The sequence below is a fragment of the Malania oleifera genome, chromosome 5 (assembly GCF_029873635.1).
Source record: "Malania oleifera isolate guangnan ecotype guangnan chromosome 5, ASM2987363v1, whole genome shotgun sequence".
NCBI classification, from domain to species: Eukaryota; Viridiplantae; Streptophyta; class Magnoliopsida; order Santalales; family Ximeniaceae; genus Malania; species Malania oleifera.
This window is the reverse complement of record NC_080421.1, coordinates 14,389,556-14,416,585: the sequence shown is the minus strand read 5'-3', so window position 1 is coordinate 14,416,585 and position 27,030 is coordinate 14,389,556. Positions and strand designations below refer to the sequence as shown.

Genomic DNA, 27,030 nt, shown 5'->3' with positions numbered 1-27,030 from the left:
GACATGTCAAAAGTCCCCTATGCTAGTGCCGTGGGGAGTTTTATGTATGTCATGGTATATACGAGACCAGATTTGGCTCATGCGGTGAGCGTGGTAAGTAAGTTTCTTTCTTATCTAAGAAGGCAACATTGGGAAGCCGTCAAATGGATACTTAGATACTTACGGGGTACATCGGGATATGACATAATGTTCAACAAGCAATAGGGTTGTCCTTCAATTATGGGGTTTGTTGATACTGATTATGCTAGAGATATGGATGACAGAAGGTCTACAACGGGATATGTGTTTACCCTTATAGGAGGACCGGTATGTTGGAAATCCATGGTACAGTCTCTGGTAGCATTATCTACGACTGAGGCGGAATATATGGCAGTTGCCGAAACTGCAAAGGAAGTCTTATGGTTTACCGGTTTAGTTAAAGAGCTGGGATTATAGCAAAATGGTGTAGTGTTGCATTGTGATAGTCAGAGTGTTATTTACTTGGCAAAGAATCAAGTATACCATGTTAGAACCAAGCACATTAATGTGAGGTTCCACAGGGTTCAGGAATTGATTGCTTCTGGTGGACTTGTGTTAAAGAAGGCTCACACTTCTAAAAATGCAGCGGATATTCTAACTAAATCAGTTACTTTGAAGAAGTTCAATTGCTTGGACTTACTCCATGCCTCCAAGTGATAGAAGGAAGACATACCTAACCAAGCGTTTTCAAGTTCAAGATGGAGCAGTTCATGTTTTTCGGAATTTTCCTAAGGGGCGTATAATCGCCAAAGTAGAGATTATTGTTTGTGACTCTTATACTTTGTTTTTGTAAGCAAAGAAAGAAAATGGAAAAACATGAAGAGGCAACACAATAGAGCTCGTCGACGAAAGCCCTGTGTTCATCGACGAGTGGACAACAATGAGTCGTCGACGAAGGTTCTAAAATCGTCAACGAGAAAGTACCGAAAGCAGAAAATTTCAAAGTTCTGGATTCGTTGACGAAAGCTTGTTCTCGTCAACAAAGTGACTTCTGTGGATCGTCGACGAAGCCCTGTACTCGTCGACGAAGGACACCTGGGCTGTGAGCAGTTTTTTTGAATTTTGAATTTTTGAACATTTGGTGGTCGGGGGGAAACCTCCGAGGAACTTCTATATATGTTATTCTGGGCATATATTGAAGTGAGTGTGATCATTTTGAGAAGTGTATTGTGTATATTGTGATTTCTATAATGAAATTTGTGTGTCATTACTTCTGTGGATGTAGGTTTTGTCAAACCACGTAAATCTTTGTGTTGTTCTTATTCTGGTTGTGTTATTTACTTGTTATTGTTTATTCCGCTGTGCATCTTTATTATTCAATCAATATCACAACATTTAAGAATACTAAAGGGTGAATATTCGTCAATATGGATACTTTTAACTTGTCGGGAATATACATTAAAAGAGTTATCACTCAAAAGTTTTTAATAAGTGAAATATTTTGCACGGAGGATAGGGCAGTGCATTGCGATATTTTGATACAAAACACAATTTATTATGTCGTTGTATAAGAATATTTGAAATATTCACTTTGTTGTATGTGTGTACTTGTAGTTGATCATTGAATCTTGAGATTGTTTTTGTTAATGTCGTAAATAAGGCACTGTTATTTTTTTCCCCATTTGATGCAGGTGACAATGCATAATTCACTACAATATTCTCATATAGTGACCATCTGACTTTCAGCCTACTTTATTTGCCAAAGCCAAACCTAACAAGTGATTTAAAGCCAATAAAGATGTTAAGTACAACATCCCACGGAACAAGTCATGAAGGGACTGAAATCTGAATAGATCATGGTATATATAATCAATTTGGGAGACCCAATAATGAAAAGATTGTGTTTGATAAAGGTAAAAATTTCTTTTGAGGGAAAAGATAGAGATGTCAATGATATGTTCAAAATTTGGTCAGGCATGTATCTTTCAGCTTTGTCTCTCTCTTTCATGTTTCTTTTGGAAGTCATTCACTCTGCTACAGTGTTAGTGACTTTTGCCTTTGGAGTCTATTCCTCTTTTTTAAGGAAACATTAAACAGATAAAAGAAAAGGAGACACCTTTTTATCCAATTTTCTAAATATTAATAAAATAAAATAAAAGTATATATCAAATATATAAAATTTTTAAAAGTAATTTTATTTCATTCCATTCCATTTCATTTTTTTTCAAATAAAAAAAATCAATAATTCTTACTATTTTGCAATTGACTGTTATTTTGATTCTTTTTTTTTTTTTTTAAGAAGGGCGGCACCTTCATTTATTTATTGATAAACCCTCACTTTTGGAGGAGGAATACCGTGGTTACAAGACAATCAATGGAAGAAACAAAAGACAATACTATAAAGGCCTTCCAAAAAATAACACCAACAACCAGCCAAAACAGGATTACAAGTCAAAGCAAAACAAAACAAAACAAGAACTTACAAAACAAATCTCAAGCAACAAAACAAACAAAAGATAAAGAAAATAAAGTATAAACCAAAACTAACGGGAAATCAGCTAAACATACTTCATATAAGCCGTACCAATCTTCTCCAATCTATACAACCCATTGATAACTCTAGGGAGTTGATTACTATTTGTAAAAAAAACTATTCCTCCCTATAGCACCTTGACGAGCCAAGGTATCTGTCGCTTTATTCATTTCTCTATACCAATTCTTTATCGAAAAGTCTACTCCCTCTAATAAACCGATCAGCTGCTCCCAAAAATCCCACAAATACCACAAGAAGCACCTACTGGATCTTATCCAATTTACAACAATATTCGAATCACATTCAATATCAATACTAGTATGACCCAAATGTTTGCAAATCTTTATTCCCTCCAAAACAGCTCTCAATTCAGTTTCATTATTTGAACAAAAACCAAAATATTTTGAAAAACCAAAAACAAAAGAACCTGTATGGTCTCCAAGGATGCCACCACCACCCGCCGACCCTGGGTTCCCCAAGTTGCTCCCATCCAAATTTAATTTCAACCTCCCTTGCCCCGGTTTTAGCCATCTCACACATTGCATAGTTTTAATTCTTTTATTCACAATTTGCACTTCCAGATTCTGCAATATTTGAAAATCAGCATCCTTTAATTGAGCCATTCTTGTCATATTCTTGCTCAAAACCTCCACCCAATACTTAATGGACAGCCACACATCTGTAGTACTCTCCAATTTCCCCTCCATTTGAGCTGCACATCTCCTTCTCCATAGTATCCAAACTACTAAACAAGGAATCAAACCCATCAATGATCCCATTTGAGAAAATCTGGAAGCCCCATTAAACCACATTTAGACTCTTTCTTTCCAACTTTGTTGTCTAAGGAAAGAAACACCTACCTCCACTGAAACCTTCCTCCAAACCTCAGTAGCAAGGTCTCCCTTATTTAACACATGTTTCATATCTTTTGGCTACCTCATCTCATAATAATTACACGCCGAAGCCAGCGAAACCCCCACTTTTCTCACCTTTTCATCAACACTTAAGCACTCAAAAGCGGTCTTCCATATGCAGATAGCAATTTTCTTCGGTAACCATTTATTCCAAACCCACTTTGCCCAATCAAACTTTGGAGCTTTAACTCTGATAACATCACATGTGGACTTTGTATTAAAACAACCATCCTTTTCCGGGAGCCGTAGTAGTAGGTCTAAAGAGTTTCTAAGATTTCCCACCTTTTCCATCACTTCTTCTGCTTTTTTATACCCCATAATCCTCTGCAAATTTTTCACATCTCACGTATTATTGATAACCAAATCTTTTAATTTGATATGTGAATGCGCACCATCTGGACACTCTGCAAACAAAGGTCCCGAATCTAGAAACTTATCATGCCACAATTTTATATCTCCTTCTTTAACTTTCCACTTGGATTTACTTAACAGATTAGGCATACCCTGCAGAACTTTCCTCTAAAAGAAAGAATCCGATCCATGAGGTCTGCAAAGAGCAATATGTCCTCCTTTTACATATTTAGCTTTAAAAAATCTAGCCCATAAAGAATTTTGAGTTAGTAAAAGCCAACCAAACTTCATGAACAAAGACCGTTGAACTTTCGAAATGTCCCTTGCTCCTATGCCCCCCTCCTCCATGGGAACACACAATTTCTTCCAAACCCTCCATTTCATTTTTTCTTTTCCATCCTTAAATCCCTAGAAAAAAGAAGCAAACATACCTTGTATCTTTTTTATAACCAGTTTCGGGATATTTAGAACAACTAACAAATGCAATGACATACTCGAAAGCACGTTTCTCAACAAAACTAGATGACCTCCTTGAGACAACAGTCTACTTTTCTAGCCCTCAACTCTCCTACTTATTTTTTAAATTAAAGAGTCAAAATGACAGCCCTTCAATTTACCATCCACTATCGGCACACCCAAATATGTAAAAGAAAATTTACCTTCACCAAAACCAGTTTCTTGAAGAATTTCTCCCTTCCTCTGAACACCCAACTTCTTTGAGAAAAAAATAGTTGATTTATATTTATTCACCCTTTCGCCAGTCCAGTTTTCATACTCCTTAATCACCTCCATTATCTGTCTAACAGATTTTTTTCTAGCATTAGCAAATATAACAACATCATCCGCGCACATTAAATGTGATATAATAGGTGCACCACACGAATGTGCAAACGGTAAAATTCGCTTCTCAGACAGCTTTTTTTTAATTAATTTAGAAAAAACTTCTTCCATGATAATGAAAATATACGGTGACAATGGATCCCCTTGCCTCAAGCCCCTTTTTGACTTGAAGAAACCTCTATAAGTGTCATGCATCATGACAAAATACCAAGGAGTAGAAATACAATTCTGAATCAACTTACAAAACCAATCTGGAAAATCAAGAGCATGGAAAATTTGATGTACCACCTACCACTCCACTCGATCATACGCTTTGCTCATATCAAGCTTTAGCATTATATTACCTCCTCTCACCTGCCTATGTAATAATTTTGTCATCTCTTGAACAAGCGTTATATTTTCAAAAATACTCCTCCCTTTCACAAAAGCACCTTGTTCTAAAGATATTAAATCACTCATCACCAACGAAAGCTTACTAACAAGAATTTTGGATAAAATTTTATAGATTACGTTACAAAGGTTTATCGGCCGAAATTTATCAAAATACTGAGGATCCTTTACTTTAGGAATAAACACTATGTAAGAGGAACAAAAATATCAAGACAACATATCACCTCTGAAGAATTCTCTTACCGCATCCATCACATCATTTTTAATAATCTTCCAACAGGTAATATAGAAAGAAGACCTAAACTCATCTAGTCCTGGGCTACTATTCATAGAAATAGAAGAAATAGCTTCAAAAACCTCCTCCTCAATCGGATCTTCCCTTAACCGACCTATAGACTCCTCAGAAACCACTGAAGGATAATACCATCCAGATTTGACCTTTGCATTGAACTATTTTGCCTCAAGAATTGCTCAAAGTAATTCACAGCCTCATCATGGACCATCTGCATATTTTCCAACACCGAACCATCAAGAAACACCATTGAATTTACACAAGAGTTACGCCTTTTTTGTGTAATCACAGCATGAAAAAACTTTGAATTCTGATCACCATCAATCAACCATTTCATCTTTGCTTGCTACGCCAACCTAACCTTTTCCCTTCTATACCAAACCTCCAATTCAGTCTTAGAAACAAGGAACTCTTCTTCAACTGATTTCGAGTACTCTGTCTGTAGTAAATTCTCAAATTTTTCCACCCTTTCCTCCAATTCTTGAATAAAACCATCAACACGACCAAAAATCTGTTTATTCCACACCCTAAGCCTTTGTTTTAGCCTTTTCAATTTACCTGCCAATTTACACAACCCTGAATCTGCCACAATGTGTTCTCTCCAAGATGATTCAACCATTTCCAAAAAATCCCATGCGACATCCACATGTTCTGAAACCTAAAAGGCGTTGGCCCATACCTCTCCATACTCGCACACAGCTGTAAAATGATAGGAGAATGATCTGAAGTATTTCTTTTCAATAAAGATGCCTTAGCTTCACCATATTTTATAGAAAAAAAAATATTATTAATCAGCACCTTGTCCAGTTTCGTCCAATTTCTCATCAAACCTTGTTGGCCGTTACACCATGAAAATTGACTTCCTTCGAATTTGAGGTCCAATAATCCACATCTATTAATACAACCATTGAATTCAGCCATTGACGAACCCAAGCGAGGTCTACCTTCTACCCTTTCCTCATCTGACCAAATAACATTAAAATCCCCCATAACAACCCAAGCCACATTAAAACTCGACAGCCCCTGAAGCTGATCCCATAAATCTCTTCTTTCAACATGATAACATTTAGCATATACAAAAGTAAGAAGCAAAGAGTCTCTATCCTCTATTAACAAAAATGTCACACATTGATTTGAGGCACCCACCCAATCCACTTGAACATCATCTTTTTAGAACAGCCAAACCTTCCCACCTTTCTCTACATTAGAGCAAAAGTTAGTAAATTGCAAATTCATCGCCCACCTTCTTATCTTTTCTATATCTTGAAAAGGTTCAGAAACTGCCAAAATCGAAACTTTCTGATCTTTCATAATTTGTTTCAATCTTCTCTTTGACGTGCCCAACCCTCTTATATTACAAAACATAATTTTGTCAATCATAAGTTTAACTTTTGAGGCACTGTCTTAGCTCTCTTAGACTTTCTCACTTGACCATGATCTTTATTTCTTCCTTCCGACTCACCCACTATCACATTACCTGGATCCGAGTGATATTCTTTTTGAGTATCAATGCAAACTTCCATATCTCCCTCAGACAACACATCATAATTATCCCTACACACTACACCCTCCACATCCCCCTCTCTCTCATCCACCTCCTCCACCAAAATCACCTCCCCATCCTTGTCCTTTTCAACTTTTCCCCTCCCCCCTTCATACACAACTCTGATTTCCTGGGCAGACCTAGAACAACCTCCCAGTTCTACCTGCACCCCAACCACCCCTGTCTTCTGGTCTTGACAACGATCGACTCTCTCTCCACTATTTTTTTCTACCAAATTAACTTCATCCACTTTTTGAGTACCCACATTATTAACTTCATTCACAATTTCTTTATTTTTCTTAATCCCATTCGACGGACAACTCACGTTTTCATCCTTCTTATCTTCCACCCTCTAATCCTGAATCTTCAAAATAGGACCTTCCTTTTCAACTAACATATTCTCTTTTCTACCCACTTCTTTCCAAACCATCTCATTTCCCTCCTTCCTCATACCTACCTTCCTTTTATCCTTAGGCTTAACTCCAAACTGGCATACTACTTCAGTGTGACTTTACCTACAACATTTATTACAATAGAAACCCATATTCTCGTATATTACCCTTTTCCAATTCTGCTTTTGTCCTACCACCAACGGAAAACCCTCCACAGGATCTTTCTGCAAGTCCATTTCAACATATAATCTCGCACCAGTGGCTCGTGTTCTATATAATGTGGCATTATCCGTCCCCAGGAATCTACCAAATCTAGTGGTCAAACTCTGCAAACAGTTCATTCTATATAAATGTAAAGGCAGACCTGGTAGGAAAATCCATTGAGGTGCATTCGATGGCTCATTGTTTACATCAAAATTCACAGACCAGTTAAAAATCTGAAATTGGCACCCTGCCACCCATCTTCCTTCTCGTGCCCATGCATGAATGTAATCCTTTTCGTTTACCAAATGCAACAGAACATGATAGTTGTCCATAAAACTTATCATTGAGACTTCAGAGAGACCCCAGGATTGGATAATATGCCTCCGAAGGACATCGATAGACGACCTTGCAGAAAGAAATTTAAGGACCAACGCAAACTTCAGATCCTCAGCAACCTTTTCCATCTCCACATCCGAGGAAACAAAACCTAATTCCCCATTAATTAGTTCCGGTTTTCTCAACGAGATTTTGAATTTTGAAGATGGAATTGGCCTCTTCAATGCTTCCGTAAACGATTTTTTCCCAGCGAAACCTTCCCCTTTTCCAACATGGCTATACTATATTGGCTTTCCGTTCGACTGTTATTTTGATTCATTTGTATAGTAATATGAAAGTGATTGTGATATTTGGTTCGATTAGATTTTTCTTATTGATTATATTCATTTGAGTCCTTTTTAGACTCTATCCGATCAATATTTATTTTTTAAAAATATAAAATTTATATTCATCTCCTAACTTTGACTTTAATTAAATTTACTTTTTGACCATGATATTTGAGTTTGGAGTCTAATTCTTGGAAATGTTATTTTTTAAAATTTGAATTTATGTGTGACCAATTTTATTGTTGAGTCAAGGCGCACCCTTATAGAAATTTATTTATTTATTTTTAAAAAGTTGGATTGGGGTGGAAGGCTGCTGGCTGCACCTCCAAGGCAGGAGTGCTTGGTTGTCTGTCGTGCACCACAGCTGAGAAAGTGACACAGACTCAAAAGAAATGGCATTAGAAAGGGAGGGAAAGTAGCATCAATTAGGCAATCATGAGAAAGAAAGAGTAAACTATGATGATCTAAGGATAAGTGTTGGCACCTAATCCAATGTGAGAGTATATTAATCACATCTTTTGTTTAAATAAACCAGTGTACTAATAAGCGGTTTACATAGGTTTGAAATTTTGGGGATGATGTGCATGGCAACAATAATACTATATACTAGCAAGAAAAGGAAAAGAAAAGAAAAAGATGGGAAGAAAAGTATAATATAAACTATAATTAGATAATGTTGAAAATTTTACTTAAAATTTGTCTCATATTAAAAAACTTTTGGGTCAAGTTGGTGCTCTCCATGTGTATCAAGTCTACCTATGGATTCTTCCGGTGCCAACAAATAGTATCACAGCCGATGGTTCGTAACTCTAGGTGAGCGAAAAGTCGAGGCATAAAGCTAATTTTCCTGATATGTTAACACATTTGACAAACCAAGTGTGTGAGTGAAGCCAATAAGCATCATCTAAATCTGGAAGATGGATCTGAATATGGTCAAAATGTGAGAGGTAGAATTGGTTCGGAGGCACGTGAAATGCAATCCAAGGCACGTAAGTCGCGATGATAAGATCCACTTAAGTAGCTGTTGGAGAGTTGGGCTTACTCCCATAAGGGAGACAATTTTCGTTCAAGGGAAAGCAATTGAAACTCACAAATGAGATGGAAATTATTGAAAATTTCACTAGTTTGTCTCATATTGGAAAAATTGAGTGAATGATGGGTGCTTATATATGGTTGGGCCTAAAACCCAAAAGCTTAAAGTTGGTGCTCACTCATGTGTATCAAGTCTATCTATGGACTCCTCCGACAACAACATATAAGATATATATATTTTTTTTATATTTTATATAAAGTAAGTTATGTGCCAATATTTTAGATAAGTCGACCATCAAACATTGATAAAAAATTTTAATTTATTTAAAGTTGTGACCAAAGATAAGAATCAATATCTATACTTATAACAATACTAAGCAACAGAAAATGAGAAGAAATTAAATGAAATGGTCATATATATGATAGCAATTGCTATGAAATTAAAGTGAGGCAATGTAAATTGAGATGTTATGTGTATTGATTTTGTTATGCTCGATAATCATAAATATAATTCAATTCAAAAAAATCGTTTCTTTTTTTAGATACGTTGATTATTCCAAAACAACGACATTTCAACAATCAGGTTGTCTTAATTACATGAAACAATAAGTATTATTATAAGAAAAGAACTACACCACACAACAAGTATAGTTATAAGGAAAAATAAATAAAAATCCTATAGTTTATGCTAGAAAAAGGATTATTGTCTTAGTGAACTTGTAACTTGCATTGATTATATTACAAAAAACATTTGCGTCAATGAATGAGAGTATGAAAATCAGTTGGACTATATTTTTTTTTTAATAAAATCCATCGTATTTGAATTTTTAAGATTTGATGTATCAACACATATTGTGACAAATATGGTAATACTTAGTAGGTTGATTATTTTGTGACCTCATAGAGTTGCCATTTTTTTTTTTTCTAGACCAACTGTGATGGAATTTGTTCAGAACTTTTGAAATTGATTATTCAAAACTTTTTAAGAGCGTTTTGAGTGTGAATATTAATTTTATCATTCTCTTTTGTTTGGTTGAGTATATTTGGGACTATTAGAAATAAAAGCTTTATGCAGTTTCAATGCTTTATACATTTGTGGATCATAGTAGTTTTTTACTCGTTACCATATGACATGTCTTTTTGGGGGGGAAAATGCAATAATATTGTCATTAGAAGATTTCAAAATTTTGGGATAGTTTGACACACATTTGGATATGTTTGGATCAATGATTTTTATTGAGAAAAGAAAAGAAAATGCAAACAAGGAAACCCATTTTCCTCTACATTCTTTATGTCAAATATTATATATTTTTTTTTATTTTCTTTTCACTTTCCTTAATAACCAAATATGAAAAAATAGATTACTTTCTATTTTACTTTTATTTTCTTTATATTTTCCAAGTTTCAAAAAAGCCTTTAAGAAAATGGTTGAAGGGGATGGTATATGCGTGTGTCCAAAAACTTGATGCCATGACCATTTTCTATTAATTATAAAAAGGGAAATTGTAGAACAGTGAGGGAGTAATTACTTTTCAATCTCTTAATTACCAGCCTATTGTAAGAATAAACAAAATTGCAGGGAGTATATTTGGATGGAGTAAAAACATTTTCAACAAAAAGTCAAAAAGAAGAAATTTTTTGTAGAAAAAGTAAACTTTCTCTAGAATTTGTTTGGTAAAAGTAATGATTTTCGTTTTCGGGAGGAAAAAAAATTTCCACAGAATTCATTTTCCCCACAAGCCAAAAGGGCTAAAAACTACTGGCAGAACTAACCCAACTTGAGCATCACTTGTCATTCATCTATCTCCTTTTCCTGCAGTTACTCCCTGCATCAATCCTTCAAAGGATCAGTTCTTACATTCCTTTTCTGTAATCTATTTATTTCCACTTTGCATCAATTATAACAGCCATTCTGTGTTGCATCTCATTCTATTACTGGCAATGTCCATGGTGATTGTATTCAATAAGCATCGATGTGATCCATGAGAATCATTTTTATTTGATGCATCTCTGGCAACAGAACATTAAGAAAGTTGCAAGCACGAGTTTCATACAAAGATTGGCTTCACAAACACCAGCTTCAGTTGACAGACCCACATTTCTTCCTAATCTGCCCATTCTGCCCAGTAAGTATCCCAATATTCCCGAGTTTCACCATCGATGCTGCAAAGTCATTGAAGAAAAGATAAGGGCACTTGCTGTAGTTGTTAACCATTGCAGCAGTCTTCGGATCCCTCATTAAGGCTTGATCGGATTCGAGGAGTCCGGAGTTGTTCATGAGGTTTGTATAATACACATTGTCAAATCTGCCGGAAGTTACAGCATCAATTGGAGCAAGCTTGCTGTTCACATCATCTACATTTGGACAAGTACTTTGCAAGTTTAAGAGGAGTGAAGAGTCGAGATCTGGGTCAGGCTTGCCGGTGCCTTTAAAGTTAAAGAGTCTCCCCTTGAAGGTAAAACATTGAGCAAAGCCTATGGTGTGTGCTCCTATGATAGAAAGTAACAAAGCCATCCTTGTCAGAAATATGCAAATCATCAATTTGATGCCTTTGGAAGTCTCATGGAAACCGTCTAAATTCTATCTTATGGACAATTAAAATCATCCCAATTAATCACCTGCACTAGCTTCTGAAATGAAGTCTATTATGTCACATATCCTTAACAAAATTTTGGGGCTGCAATGACTATGTTTCAATATGTTTACTGCCATCTAGGATGATGGCTCAACCATTCTATGGATCAATTTTCACTTTCATATGTAGTTATTTGCTTCCAAAGACATCAAATTCGAGCATGCAAGCTTAACCCTGTCTCCTCAATTATGAAAAAACAGAATCATAATCAAGGGAGAGAAGAAAGATAACCTGAAAGGACCACAACATCATTGAGGTCAAGACCCTTTGTTGTAAACTTGGCAGTGATGTTTTCAAGAGGCTCAATAGGTGATGGCAACTGCTCATTAGCTGCCTTCTCACTTGCAGTTGTTCCATCTCGTCGGCCTAACTGAACAGGCCAATAAGGGCCTCCTGACTGCCATGAAAACAGGGAAGGAAAAAAATAGAATCAATAAAACCAGAGAGAACATGCAACTTGGATATCTAGCTGAAGGAGTTCCTCTTCTACATCCTCTAGCTATATGTATGAAAGTGTGTTGGTTACCAGAAGCACAGCTTCTCTTGCTGCAAGAACTAAAATATCAGTACATGAGACAGTAGATGGGCAAGCACTTTCCACATCTGCCTTTATATTCTCGATGACTTCGAAACCTCGGGCTGAATTGCGATTAGGAAATGCATTCTTTTCTCCTTTGAAGTCACTTTTATCATCAAGAAGTATGGATGCATCACATCCCTATATACCAAACAAAATAAAAAATAACATTCAAGCAACCTAACTGGTCCAAGCTAATTCAAAGGTGATGTAATGAGCACAAAACAACGAATTTCACGTTAATACTAATCTATCATGGAGTTGAGGATGCTTTTCAAAGCAGTCCACAGGAGTAATGATTTATAACCTAGAATTTCAAATGAACTTACAACTTTAAGATTGTATTGAATTTCCAGTTGAAGCAGTACCCCAAAAGAACTAGTTTTTTGACTTGTTTCATTTGGAAGAAGGGAAGTTAAATAGAAATATCTAGGGATTATCTGGTTAAAGTAGGTTTTAGCATGATTCTTTTCACTTTTGCCTTCTTTTTCACCCTTCTAAGCCTGCAAAAGTTATAGGGAGATTGAAAATAGTAATATTCTTGCAAAAATTGAAGCTTCCTGCACAATTTGCAGTTTGTGACCACAGTACAAGTTTACAGCAAAAGGGCCTTTCATATTCTAGTGTTCTAAGAAGAGAATGCAACACACAAGTATGTCAGAGGAAAACTATTACATCACAATAAATTTGTAACATTCTTTTTCACCCTTAGACATCCTTACCCTAACCAAATGCAGCCTTAGGTTCTCTAGACCCATATTATTTTTTCCAGCTCGATAACAGGTGATAGAAAGAAGATTAGCTTTATTTTAAAAAATCTATGTTGGTTGACATGCACCATTTCATGCTTGTCCTGATTGTTAGAAACAACAGCAACAAACTTGGATATTATGAGAATTTTCAACAATGAACACAACCCAAATCAAAATTTGTTCCCCTATGTTTTAAGCAACTAAATTTGAGCATATGCAACTAAAGTTGAGCATGAAGTGTGTATTGACATAAATAAGAAATCACTCCAGCATTTGAAAAGATGTTGCATTTCTTCAAAATCACTCAAGGATGTGAGGATGGAGAAAAGCTCTGAAAAGGGAATAACAATTACATTTACAAAGCAATCGTGAAAGTGCAATCGAAGGAGGGATGCGGCTATTCTTGTTTCATTCTTGAAAGCTGTCCAAATGCCATACTTAACAATCATGAACAAGCCAGGGCAAGATTTATCATAAAAGTTGTAATCAAGCTGGCTATAAAAAAGCGGGTTTAAGGACAAGATTAAACACAAGAAAGGAATGGTGAAGTAGGGGAAGAGCTTGAGACTCATAACGGGAAAATGTGAATGTGTTCTTGTGTAATGCTGATTCCAATGACTTATGCTGGGGGCGTTCTTGAGATTTATAAGCAAAAACAAAATGGATCTGAATCTGCTCATTGGTTAAGCTTACATAGTGGAAAATCACTATGGTTGGAAAAACCTATAGTGGCCATATCTGCAGTTAAACCATTATTTTGTACAGATGTGGAGATGAGTGCCAGATGACATTGTCCATTTGCCTTTTAATTATTCGTAATTATTCCTATGCTTGTCAGGCATATGCCCAAGATGTTGTCCATTTCCATTTTATTTACCATCATGCTTAGATTTAAGAAAATTTTACAGTGAAAAGTAAATTGAAAAATGAGTCGCAGAAGAACCCCAAACACATGGATTCTTAAAAGCACTGAAATAAAATGCAGCTCACAAACAAGAGCATGACCATCTAGCACAAGCAGGCAGGATCTTGCTTTAAGACCTGCAAGCCAGTTAGGTGATTTTTCATCATTTTTATTAGAAAACACAAATCTAATGCTTTCTTAGGCAATGTTTCACCCTGTGAAGACCATATATTGCTTAGACAAGACAAGCATCTGATGGTTCAGAATTTTTCATTTTTTTCCCTCTCTTTTTTCTTTGCTCAGAGCTTCTGATCATCCAATTACAACCCATTTGTCTCTGAAAGTGCTTGCATAATCAATGTGTTTTTTCCTCCAAAAGAATCCATGTTCCTCCAATGTTGCACTTAGTGCTAAGTTCCAAGAATGAAACTCCAACAATTCTACAGGTTGAAATAAGGTGTTGCCTGGCACTATAACAACTGATTAAGATATATTATCAGATGTCATGCCCGAATTCGGACATGAAGTTACCCTATGTTTGGGAGGCTTTGGATTTGGATTTGTGTGGATTTGGTTGCATTGAATTTTGTCCAAATCCACTGAAATCTAGATCCAAGGCCTAATATTCATGCTCCCAAATGCAACAATATATATTTGTACTCTACATGAAATAGCCTGTGAATTCTATAACCTTCCAAACCAAAATTTGAAGTAATGAGAATAGGCTTGTCAAAGAATTGATGTCACACCAATTAGTGGTACACTTGAGCCTAAATAATAATCCACATGTATTGTCCAAATCAGATTTCATATTCAATGGGCTCTAGATTCAAATATCCTTCTTAACAAACGTGATGCCTAAACCCAGATCACATCTGATCCTATATCTCAGCATAAGTAGTTTCTTTTATGCTGTGCGGTCACATGCACACATACAAATCACTTATTTCACAACATTTGGACATGTGCAGAAAAATTGCTGTAAAATCAATAACCAGAGGGAAAACATAGATAGTTACTGAAAAGGTTCATAACATGTGCCTGTATCAACTCTTCTTTGATTCGAGCACCGTTATCAACTGACTTAATGCTACATATTCAGTTAATATATAATATTACACTTTCATTCCATCAAGAAACCAGCCATGCAACATTTCTTTATAAACAGCATATTATAAATGTTATTTTGAAATGAGAAAAAAAACAGATAAGTGCTCCAAAAATAAAAAATAAAAATACACACATTTAAAAACATCTGTTAGAGAAAAAGGTATGCAACTTCAAAGCAAGTCAACTCAACTCATAAAGGAGAAGGCACCATTGATATTTAATTTGCTGATCTTTAACAATTTATGAACCAGTGGGAGTATTAAGTCACAGAAAGGCACACCAACTATAGATATTTTAAACATCATTCTGCATAGTAGAGGTGTCATTGCACTTTTTAGCAAAGTATATCCCCATCCACACCCCAAAAGAAATGATGAGAAATGGGGGATCACTACAAGATGACAACTATGGTAATATATATTTTTTTATGAATTAGCTATTCCTTTATCGCATGAGGTTGAAACGGAACAAATTGTAACTCCAGATCATCCCTTCTTTATAATCATGAACTTTCATCTGATATTCTGATTGAGATTATGAGATGGCCTGAAGTCTATCAGGCTTGTAAAAATCAATCAGTCAAAATTAACTGAAAAAAAGAGAAACTGGAGTCAGAAGTTTTTCGATTTTGAGTTCATAATCATAGTCAGGACAAACCCTGAAGCTCCATGAGCTTGAGCTTGTCTAATTGCTGGAAATAGAAATCAACTGTTTGTAATGCCATGCCTGATATAAAATTTTATTGATGATTAATTTCAGAAAAAATAGTTAAGATAAATTTTGTGGAATGTAATGTATGAATGAGAAGCTGACTGTCTCAAATGAAGGGGAACTTTAAAAAGAGGAAAATAAAAAAATTATGAGCAGTGGCATTAGAACATCCAAACCATGGTTTTAAATCGCGGTAGCGGGTAGCATAACGTAACAGTAACGGGTGTAACGGGAAGCAGGAGTAGCGGATGTTACATAACGGGAAGCGGGTGTAACGGCCGTGAATTTTTTTGAAGCACGCACAACCTTGTGCATATTAGCGTACTTGCATGTTTAAACTTTTAGCCATTCTTAGAAAGGGTTTTAGTGTATTTTGGACCCTTTAGTTCGAGTAACTAAGTTATTTGGTAAGGGCAACAAATTTACATTTATTTTAAACCATCATTGATAGAAAATTACGTGTGTGTGCATATTTATACTTCTCATTGTTCTTATCTATGATAAATTCTTATGTGTGCTAAATGAATTAATAAAATAAAATATATTATACACTTCATTAATCTATTAGACACATAAGACATACGAATAATATAAATATAAAATAGCTAGAAAAGAAAGAAGGTTGAAGTTGAAAAATAAAGAACATAAATATCACCTTACTAATATTATTAAAAAAAAAAAATTTCCTAACAAGTTAGTATTTTGAAATTGTTAATTAATGCATCTATTGTGAGTATTTAAAGAAATAGTAAATTTTGCATCATTGTCATCCTCATTATAATCTTTTCCCCTTCTTGCGACTTGGTATATTAAGAATGATATATGAAAGAAAGAGAAAAAGTGAGAAGAAAAAGTAAAAAATAAACTTTTTTTTGGTGTAACAGTCCTGTAGCGGCTACGTAATGGCCGTAGCGGCCTTTACGTAACGGTCGCAATCCGTAACGGCCTCTACGGCCGTGATTTTTATTCCCACCGATTTCGCGGTGTGTAACGGTATCGGTAACCCAAAAAACCTTTACGTAACGGCGTTACGTAACGGTCGCGGCCTTTATTTAAAACCACGAATTCCAAACAAGCCCATCTGCATATCATAAAATGAAAATGTAGGGTAGAGATGAAACCTTTTTAAAAATAAGGTCTAAAATAATTAGTTATTCTGAAGCCTCATTTTTATCTTCCTGAATCATTCTCTGAAAAGGAGAAAAAACTTATAACATCCAATGCACAAGGTTCCCATGCCATTGGGGATCAGGAGGGCGTGATGTTCTTAGTCTCTTCATGTTTGAAGAGATTGTTTCTGCAATTTGAACTTTGGTACAAAAATATTTGTGATGCATACTGCAAATGAAACTCGCTCTAGCAGGATGTAAGCAAAATTGCATCTGGATGAGAGAAATTATTCATCTCCTAAATAGATTAGCCCTCCTTAATGGTTATGACATATATCTGCCAAAGGCAGTGTTGTGTTTTGGTGGCTCATTTCTTCGAGTGGCTGATATACACAAGGAGAAGAACATAGTTAATATCAGCAATTTGGGAAAAACCGTTGACGGTTTTCCTGAAATTGTTGACGATTTGACAGATTTCCAGATTTTCTACTCTCGGTATTTTATTCCATCAAGCAACCGTTGATGGTTTTGTTCTGGACAGCGAAGCTGAATTCAAAATTTGAATATGAACGTTAAGTTGGTTGGGTTTTAAGGGGAAATCTCCAAAGGAAACTTTATATATACACTTGTCTAAGTGCATTTAATGTAGAAGATCATTGTGTATTGTATTGTATTGTCTTCTTTGACATTTACATAGTGAAAACCTTTGCCAATTGCTCCCGTGGATGTAGGCATTGTCGAACCACGTAAATCTTTGTTGTCGTTGTTCTTGCTTTCAGATATACTGCGTGCATGGTTTTAAATAAAGGCCACGACCGTTACGTAATGCCATCACAGGTAAGAACAATGAGAAGTATAAATAAGCGCACACACGTAATTTTTCTATCAATGGTGATTTAAAACAAATGTAAACTTGTTGCCCCCACCAAATAACTTAGTTACTCAAACTAAAGGATCTAAAATACACAAAAACTCTTTCCAAGAAGGGCTAAAAGCTTAAAACATGCAAATACGCTAATATGCACAAGGTTGTGTGTGCTTCAAAAAAATTCACAGTCGTTACACTCGCTTCCTGTTATGTACCATCCACTACTCCCGCTTCCCGTTACACCCGTTACTGTTACGCTACGCTACCTGCTACCACGATTTTAAACCATGACTGCATGTGTGTTTTCCATATCCATTCTTCATTAGTTGCTGCGTTTAATTCCGCTGTGCAAATACTATTTCATACACAATAATTGGTATCATAGCATTGTTGTTATGGCATCAAGCACTTCATCTGCAAAATTTGATGTTGTCAAATTTGATGGAACCGGAAACTTCAGTTTGTGGCAAAGGAGAGTGAAAGATTTGCTTGTACAACAAGAGATGGTGAAGGCCTTGTATGGTGTTCAACCAGAAGATATGGATGAGGCTAGTTGGAAAGAATTAGAGGCAAAGACTGTTTCTACAATACGATTGTGTTTGGCCGACGAAGTGCTCTATCATGTAATGGAGGAAGATTCTCCTGATTTGGAAAAAGCTTGAAAGCCAATACATGTCCAAATCCCTTACTAACAAATTATTTCTTAAGCAGCATCTTTATTGGTTTAAGATGGTGTATGGTTCAAACTTAAATCAACACATCAACGCATTTAATCAAATCATAAGTGATTTAATGTGGGTTGATGTAAAATTTGAAGAGGATGATAAGGCGTTGATGCTACTGAATTCCTTGCTACTGACTCACACATATGAGAACCTAGTTACTACTCTTACATGGGGGAAAAAGACCCTAAACTTGGAAAAGGTGACGAGTGCTTTGTTGGGGTTTCATCAAAGGATGAAAATCTTTGATGATAATTCACACGAGGAAGGACTTGTGGTGAAAGGTAACCATGATTGTGGGAAAGGAAAATTAAAAAATTATTTGAGTCAAAAATCCCGAACTCAATCCAAGAAGAAAAAGGATATCCGGTGTTATAAGTGCAGTAAAAAGGGGCACATTAAACCGGAGTGTCCGGATCGGAAGAAAGGAAATGCTGAAAAGCATCAAGGTTCACACATCTGAAAACGCAGTGAACATCTTGACAAAACCGGATACTACTGATAAGTTCAAGCATTGCTTGGACTTGCTTCATGTCTCCAAGTGCTAGAAGGAAGATGGACCCAACCTAACGTTCTAAGGTCAAGGTGGAGCATCGGGCTATGTTTTTCAGGTTCTCCTAAGGGGCAGAAATTTGCCAAGGTGGAGATTTTTGTGTTTTGGTGGCTCATTTCTTCAAGTGGCTAACATACACAAGGAGGAGAACATAGTTAATATAAGCAATCTGGGAAAAACCGTCAATGGTTTTCCTGAAACCGTAGACAGTTTGATAGATTTCCAAATTTTCTGCTCTCGGTATTTTATTCCGTCGAGCAACCGCCATAGGGTCTCTGAAACCATCGACGGTTTTGTTCTAGGCAACGAAACTGAATTCAAAATTTGAATATGAACGTTAAATTGGTTGGGTTTTGGGGGGAAACCTCTGTAGGAAACTTTATACATACACTTGTTTGAGTGTATTTAGAGTAGAAGATCATAATGTATTGTATTGTATTGTATTGCCTTCTTGACATTTACATAGTGAAAACTTTTGCCGATTGTTCCCGTGGATGTAGGCATTGCCGAACCATGTAAATCTTTATTGCTGTTGTTCTTGCTTTCAGATATACTATGTGTGTGTGTGTGTGTTCCATATTTGTTCTTCACTAGTTGCTGCGTTTAATTCCGCTGTGCAAATACTATTTCATACACAACAGGCAGCCTTTTTCTTATTTTATGGGGTGGATTGGGGTTTGTTGGAGTGACAGCTTAGAAACTGATAGCTTATGCAAACAATCTTTCAACATAATGCCAATGTAACAGAAGAGGAAACTGATTGGAATAGTATGGTGCACAAAGATGAGTGAACAAAGTTCAAAAATAAATTACTAAATAAAGTTTCCTTCTATGCCTGTGAAAAGTGAATTGAGATACAGACCATATGGCTTACTGATTCATCCAAAACAAAAACTGCTTAATAGAGGAGTACATTACAGCATGGCCAGTTGGCAGGCTTTAGTACAAAGGACGATGCTATGAGTACCTAACAGTTTGCAAGAGTAACTAATTCCTGCATTGAAAATTGTCATTTGTTGTTAAACATAATTTTTCATTATGATACAAAGGAGGCAAACAAGAGAACAGAACAGAAGCTACAGTACATTATGGTAACACCAAGCAGACAACTCTAGGCTATGGTTTTGCAATTTTGTCTGTTGCCCATGTTATTCAGAAAGTATCCTCGTAACACTCAAGAAATACTTCTTCAACAGTAAGTTGTATTCCAGAATGGCTCACAAACAGCAAGATTGCACCACAAAATTTCCTCTGGGCCTTTAAATGTGTAAGTAACCTATATATCAATGTCGTTTTGCTTCAGCCCAAATTACAAGTTCATTGAAGGATCTAATTCTTGCCTTCTTGGGATAATCTTTGCTCACATTATTTCACTATTCAAGAGAAGCTTCCACTATTGGGAAAACCTATTTCTATTTGTATGTCTTTTGGTAGCTTCCAAATGCTTTAATCCTTTGCACTATCAGTTGAAAGCTTCTATGAATATTGAGGATCAAGAGTAGCCCCTCCCAAGCTTAATCAGTGGTTTAAGGTAAAAATATGATGTTCTAAAATTTGAGGAATGATTCCTTGCCTCGTTCTTTCTTGTGGTTACTATATTCTAACTCACCACTTCTATATATTACTGATCCAATATCAAATGAATTCAATGTCATGATCCCTTTTTTGAGATAGATGATATTCCTATGATAGAAGTATACAATTATTTGAACGGTAGTAAAAACTTTGAAAACTAAGATGGCATGGAAATACTCATTCTTGTTGATTCACATTCCCATCGGAGATATCAAGCAAAAGAGTATATGATCCTTGGAATATGCCTTCATAAGACTATTGGGAAGAAACGAAACTTACCAAAAAATTGCGGAAGCACAACCGGAAGTTCTTTCTCTCCCATTTAACAAAATTAGTTCTTATGATATGACAATAGCACAAAAATATATTTTTTCAGCAGCACGAAATCAGCCCAAAAATAATCACAAATATCAATCACACCAGACACACAATTTTACGTGGAAAACGCCTTCAAATCAAAGGATAAAAACCACAGGACTTGAGAGTCCACTCAAAAACTTTACTATGATAAAAGTGTGGGTACAAGGTCACAATTTTCAGCTATCACAATGAGTACATAACTCTACTTTTAGCTAACAACAATTGATCTTAAAAATCAAAGAAGGAAAGTTGAGAATTTCACCAAAAACATGGTTACTGTTCGAACCAGATATCTGAAACTACAGTGCTTGGATGACCAATCCGACCGTTCAAAATCAGAGTCTTGAGTCCTCTATCTAGTGATAAAAAATCAGCTCGATCGGACCACAGATGTCCCTCCAATCGTCAATTGATCAAAACTACACACTATTGCAAAAACTCAAATTTTCTCTGCTGCTTCTCCCTCTTTCTGTTGCACACTCTCTCTCTCTCTTACTTTTCTATTGGAATTCTTCTCAGTCAACCCTAATTTTCTTTACTTAAATGTGGTGTAAAAAGGGCCTCTAAATAAGCCCAATAAAGAGCCCAAAGAAAATGGGCTAAAGAGTTGAATGGGTTTCTCTACATAGGAGGGATACTCAAACCCAACAAATCTCCCCCTCCTAACTATGTGGAGGTGCTTGCCATCCCAACGATCAAACAACAAGTTTCAAACTTTTCTCTAGGTAAGGCTTTAGTCAACATATTAGCACCATTATCATTAGTATGAATTTTCTCAAGTTTTAGTAGTTTAGCATCTAGAACATCCCGTATCCAATGATACCTTATATCAATATGTTTAGACCTAGCATGAAAGGTTGAATTCTTACCAAGATGAACAACACTTTGGCTATCACAAAATAACGCGTACCTCTCCTATGTAAAGCCAAGTTCTTGCATAAATCTCTTCATCCAAATCAACTCCTTGCATGCTTCGGTCACTGCAATAAACTCTGACTCAGTAGTGAACAATGCAACACATTTTTGCGATTTGGATCGCCAAGCCACATCTCCCCCCGTAGAAGTGATCAAGTGACCCGAAGTAGATTTTCTAGAGTCAATATCTCCAGCCATATCAAAATTCGTATAACCAACTAGAACAAGTTTTTCATTACCAAAACAAAGTTTCAAGTTGGAGGCACCCTGAAGGTATCTTATAATCCACTTAACTGGATTCCAATGCTCTCTACCTGGATTAGAAAGAAACATACTGACTGTACCAATAGAATAGGCTAACTCAGGTCTTGTGCATACCACTACATACATCAAACTACGCACGAATGAAGTATAAGGAACTTTCTGCATGTCTTTCTTCTCTTTTTCTACGGAAGGACTACGCTTGACACTCAATCTAAAGTGTGTAGCAAGAGGAGTGCTCACCATTTTAGCTTTGTCTATATTGAACCTTTGAAGTACTTTTTCAATGTACTTCTCCTGTAATAACCACAACTTCTTGGCCTTTTTGTCACTTGTTATCCTTATACCAAGAATTTGCTTTGCCGGTCCCAAGACTTCATCGCAAAGGACTTACTCAATTCTTGCTTCAATATGTCAATTCTAGAAGTATTATAACCAACAATAAGCATATCATCAATATAGAGCAATAAAATAATAAAATCACCATCAAAGAATTTCTGAACAAAAACACAATGATCAGAAGTAGTCTTCTTATAGCCATGCTCCCCCATAATAGACTCAAACTTCTTATACCATTGTCTCGGAGCCTGCTTCAAGCCATACAAGCTCTTCTTCATTTTGTATACATAGTCCTCTTTTCCTTGTGAGCTGAAACCCTCTGGCTGCTCCATGTAAAGCTTTTCTTTCAAGTCACTATGAAGAAAAACAGTTTTCACATCCATTTGTTCAACCTCTAAATCATAGTAATATAGTTTTGATAGAGGACATTTTTACAACTGGCGAGAATATTTCTTCAAAATCAATCCTCTTTTTTCTGACTAAAACCCTTAACGACCAATCTGGCTTTGTATCGTGGACTTGAAGAATTCTCATCTTGCTTCAACCTATAAACCCACCGATTTTTCAAAGCTCTCTTACCCTTAGGCAATTTCACTAACTCAAATTTATGGTTGTCATGCAAAGATTTAAGTTCATTTTTCATAGCATCAACCCACTGATCTTTGTAGTCACTTTCCATAGCCTCTTTATAACACTCTGGTTCTCCTCCATCAGTTAAAAGAACATATGGTCAGAAGAATAACTTGTAGAAGGTTGCCGGTCTCTAGTAGAATTCTGAAGTGGAACTGTTGGTGGATTCATAGGTGCTTGGTGTTGATCATCCACAACATCATCTATGGGAGCATTAAGTTCACCTACACCCTATTGGTTATCATCAACATCTTCTTGTATGTCATTTTCAATTGGATTTGGCAAAGGGGTTAAAGGAATTTGATCCATACCGGTCAAGTTATCACTGCTCCATGGAACTATCTTCTCTATCTTATCAATGTCTTCAATGGTTTGATCCTCAATGAAAGCTACATCTCTACTTTTGACAAGCTTCTTTTCAATTGGATCATATAATTTGTACCCAAATTCATCTTGACCATAACCAAGAAAGACACACTGACGAGTCTTGGCATCTAATTTTGACCTCTCATCCTATGGAACATGTACAAATGCCTTCCAAACAAACACATGTAGGTGATCATAAGAGATGTCCTTACCAAACCAAACTTTATCTAGAACATCACTCTGCAAAGGAACACTAAGAGACAGATTAATCACATGTGTCACTATATATAAGGCTTCAACCCAAAATGATCTAGGCAACTTTGCATCTAAAAGCAAACATCTGACTCTCTCAATCAATGTCCTATTCATTCTTTCAACCAAACCATTCAATTATGGTGTCTTAGGAGGTGTCTTCTGATGTCTGATTCCTTGCAATTAATAGTACTCATCAAATGGTCTACTATATTCACCGCCATTATCAAAACAAATGCACTTCAATTTCTTCCCTATTTGCCTCTCAAATGAGGCTTGAAATTGTTTAAACACATCAAGTACTTGGTCTTCTATTTTCAAGGCATACACCTAAAGTTTTCTTGAATGGTCATCAATAAAAGTCACGAAAGAAAGTGCACCACTATGCAACCTTACCTTCAAAGGACCACAAACATCAGAATGTACCAACTCTAGCAAATTTTATTTTCTTGAAAGAGGGTGACTCTTGAATGAGACTCTTTTCTATTTTCCAGCCAAGCAATAAGCACAGTTCTTCAGTGTAGCACTCTTCAAACCAAAAAGTTGATTCTTCCTCACTAAACAGTTAAGTCCCTTTTTACTCATGTGACTAAGTCGTTTATGTCATAACTCAGTTGAGTTTCCACTTTTTGTCACATTAACAATTCCTCATTTTCTTTCTATATCAATTACTATAAAGAATGAAAACTTATTCATATATGATTAAAAATTAAGAAAAAAGATAAAGTTAATGACTCGCAAAAATAAAAACTTTCTTCATTTATTTACTAAGGGGTCGTTTGGTATCACTGTCAAAAATTAGAGAAACGGAAACTAAAAATTAAAACAAAAAACCGAAAACAGAAACTAAAAACTAGAAACCAGCAACCTATTTGGTTAATATTTATAAAACTAATACAAATTAAAAACTGAATAAAAAATACAAATTTACATTTTGAAATCAAAATATTTATAAAAATATGATTAAAATAATAAAATTACAAATAATACACTTTAAGAAAATTACTATAATAAAAATAAAATTTATTATAATTATTTTACTTAATTGTTCTACTTTCAAATTTTAATTTACAATAAAAATTTTATTGGACATGAAAATTGAAAAATAGTAAAAGTATTTTGTAATTGACTTTATTATTATTATTTTTTTGAAATTTATGTATATTTTTATTTTAATTATATTTTAATCATATGATCATTTAATTTTTCTTTTTTAATTTAAAAGTGTATAAAATGAATAATTTAATCTAAAAAAAATATTTCTCAATATTATAATTTCTGCCAACAAATTGCCAAAACAAATGAAAACCATAAAATTTGATTTTCAGCTTTTTGGCAAATAGCTGAAAAATTGGCAACAGAAATAGAAAACTAACAATAGAAACAAACACGTTTTTATAATCTATTTTTTCACTATAAAGAAATAGAAATAGAAAACAACAACGATAACAAGCAAGCCCTAAATATTTTATTTTCTTTCTCATTCACCTCCAATCATACAAAAAATGTAAATTCTTCCATACATTTCTTTCCTTTTCTAGCAGCCCGTTTGGAACTTGAAAAATATTGAGTAAAGGAAAGAAAAATAGGAAGGATTCCACCTTTACATGTTTGGTTATCAAGAAAAGTGTGAAAAAAATTAAAAACATATCAAATCAAGAAACATAACTTTAATTTTACACATCCTTAACACTTGGTTTTTCTTAATTTTTAATCATATTAAAACAAATTTTATTTTAAATAGTATTTGATACAAAGAGAAAATATAGCAAAAAATATTTTTTTTTAATTTTTCTTTCTATTTCTTTTTCCAAATAAAATCTTTGATCCAAACTGGCACTTAGAGTTCCAAATTCGTTCTAAACATGCCAATACTCATTGCAACTTACCCTACAAAGAAAATGTATGGCATACTAAACATTATTCACTAACGCTAAAAGACAGTCGCATTAAAATTTAAAATTATTCACTCCAGAAGAGACAGATTGTTGTCCAATCAATTCAAGGTAGAACACATTTGTGGTGGAAGGTACGCTCCCATGGAAATTGCCTTGACACCTTGCATCGGTCCGACAAGTTTGGCTTATTGGTGAGATTCATGGCATCTTGGAAAAGCTATAAACAATAAGATGAAGTTAGCACTTAGCACGCAATAGCCAATAATAAGTAAAACATTGCGAAAAGATTCTAGTGGGAATTCAATGGGCATCTCTTGCAGACACAATCACAAGCAGCTTCTATCCGCAAATTCACATCAATGTCAAAATCACATTACATTGAGAAAAGCAAGTACAATCAGGAAAACCCTTTACCTGATTCCAAACATCTCTTCCGAAGAACTCATGGCAGATCATAATAACATTTTTGATCGTGAATTTCATGGAGTCCTATTACAGTAAATAGCCACATCAACAGTATTGACGGGCGGAGCACATCAAATAAAAAAAAATTAATTATTTGAGATAATAACAAATGGGTTCAGCCCTTCGTACCACCATGGAAGCTTTTTGAGCAATCATATACGTCAAAGCACACCACTATGATGACAAGAAACAGCAAGAAGTGAAAAAAGCTCGCAGCCTCTTAAAGAAAGGTAAATTGGGATTCGGGAGCTACAAACTCCCCTTCTTTCAGGCATTTCATCAAGCACATTTGGGTATACTTGGGCAAATTCACAAGGCAAAAGGCAGAACCTTCCAACCTACCAGTGTAAGAATAATATGCGAAGACCGGCGAGGCCTATTAGCTAAGTTGGTTAGAGCGTCGTGCTAATAACGCGAAGGCCGCAGGTTTGAGACCTGCATGAGCCAATTACTTTTTGATTTGATGACATTCCCTAAAAATTTTGCTCAAACCTAACTCCTGCATCTCCAGAATAGAGGGAATGCATCAAATCAAAATTTTTTTGATCATTCAACACAATAATAAATGAATTCAGCTCATAACACCTGACTCCTGCATTTCCAGAATAGAGGGAATGCATCAAATAAAAATTAAAAAAATTATCATTCAACACAATAATAAATGAGTTCAGTTCATCACACCTGACTCTTGCATCTTCAGAATAGAGGGAATGCATCAAATCAAAAAAAAATTATCATTGAACACCATAATAAACGAGTTCAGCTCATCATACCAAAAATTCTATAAATTGGCCCATGCAGGTCTCGAACCTGTGACCTTCGCGTTATTAGCACGACGCTCTAACCAACTGAGCTAATAGGCCCAGATGTCTCCTCATAACAAACTTAGATAATAATAATTATATTCTGAAATATA

General features: G+C 35.4%; 1 protein-coding gene and 2 non-coding genes across 5 annotated transcripts; 1 reads left to right on the top strand and 2 right to left on the bottom strand.

Moving 5' to 3' along the window:
- Positions 1-11,043: 11,043 nt before the first annotated feature.
- On the bottom strand, positions 11,044-26,909 carry LOC131156409 (peroxidase 10-like). 3 transcript variants are annotated; one of them, XM_058110076.1, is made up of 6 exons: positions 26,796-26,909; positions 26,244-26,706; positions 26,064-26,138; positions 12,274-12,465; positions 11,979-12,144; positions 11,044-11,601 (listed from the first exon to the last, which is right to left on the bottom strand). In XM_058110076.1, the coding sequence occupies exons 2-6, from the start codon at positions 26,268-26,270 to the stop codon at positions 11,192-11,194; spliced, it is 870 nt and encodes a 289-aa protein (XP_057966059.1). In that variant the 5' UTR covers positions 26,271-26,706; positions 26,796-26,909; the 3' UTR covers positions 11,044-11,191. The 3 variants fall into 3 exon arrangements, with proteins under 3 accessions (XP_057966059.1, XP_057966061.1, XP_057966058.1); XM_058110078.1 differs by having other exon boundaries at positions 26,244-26,613; positions 26,796-26,853; XM_058110075.1 differs by lacking the exons at positions 26,064-26,138; positions 26,244-26,706; positions 26,796-26,909 and adding an exon at positions 13,430-13,951.
- On the top strand, positions 26,488-26,561 carry TRNAI-AAU (transfer RNA isoleucine (anticodon AAU)). Its single transcript has one exon. It is a non-coding gene; the product is annotated as a tRNA-Ile (tRNA).
- On the bottom strand, positions 26,904-26,977 carry TRNAI-AAU (transfer RNA isoleucine (anticodon AAU)). Its single transcript has one exon. It is a non-coding gene; the product is annotated as a tRNA-Ile (tRNA).
- Between the last annotated feature and the right edge of the window lie 53 nt (positions 26,978-27,030).

What these genes read in the sequence shown, in the direction of transcription:
- LOC131156409 (XM_058110075.1), bottom strand. Translation starts at nt 13,756, where the DNA reads ATGAGCAGATTCAGATCCATTTTGTTTTTGCTTATAAATCTCAAGAAC. An exon ending in TTCACGATTGCTTTGTAAAT is followed by an intron (nt 12,466 to 13,429) that starts GTAATTGTTATT and finishes TTTGGTATATAG; the next exon opens with GGATGTGATGCATCCATACT. An exon ending in TGATGTTGTGGTCCTTTCAG is followed by an intron (nt 11,602 to 11,978) that starts GTTATCTTTCTT and finishes TTTCTATCATAG; the next exon opens with GAGCACACACCATAGGCTTT.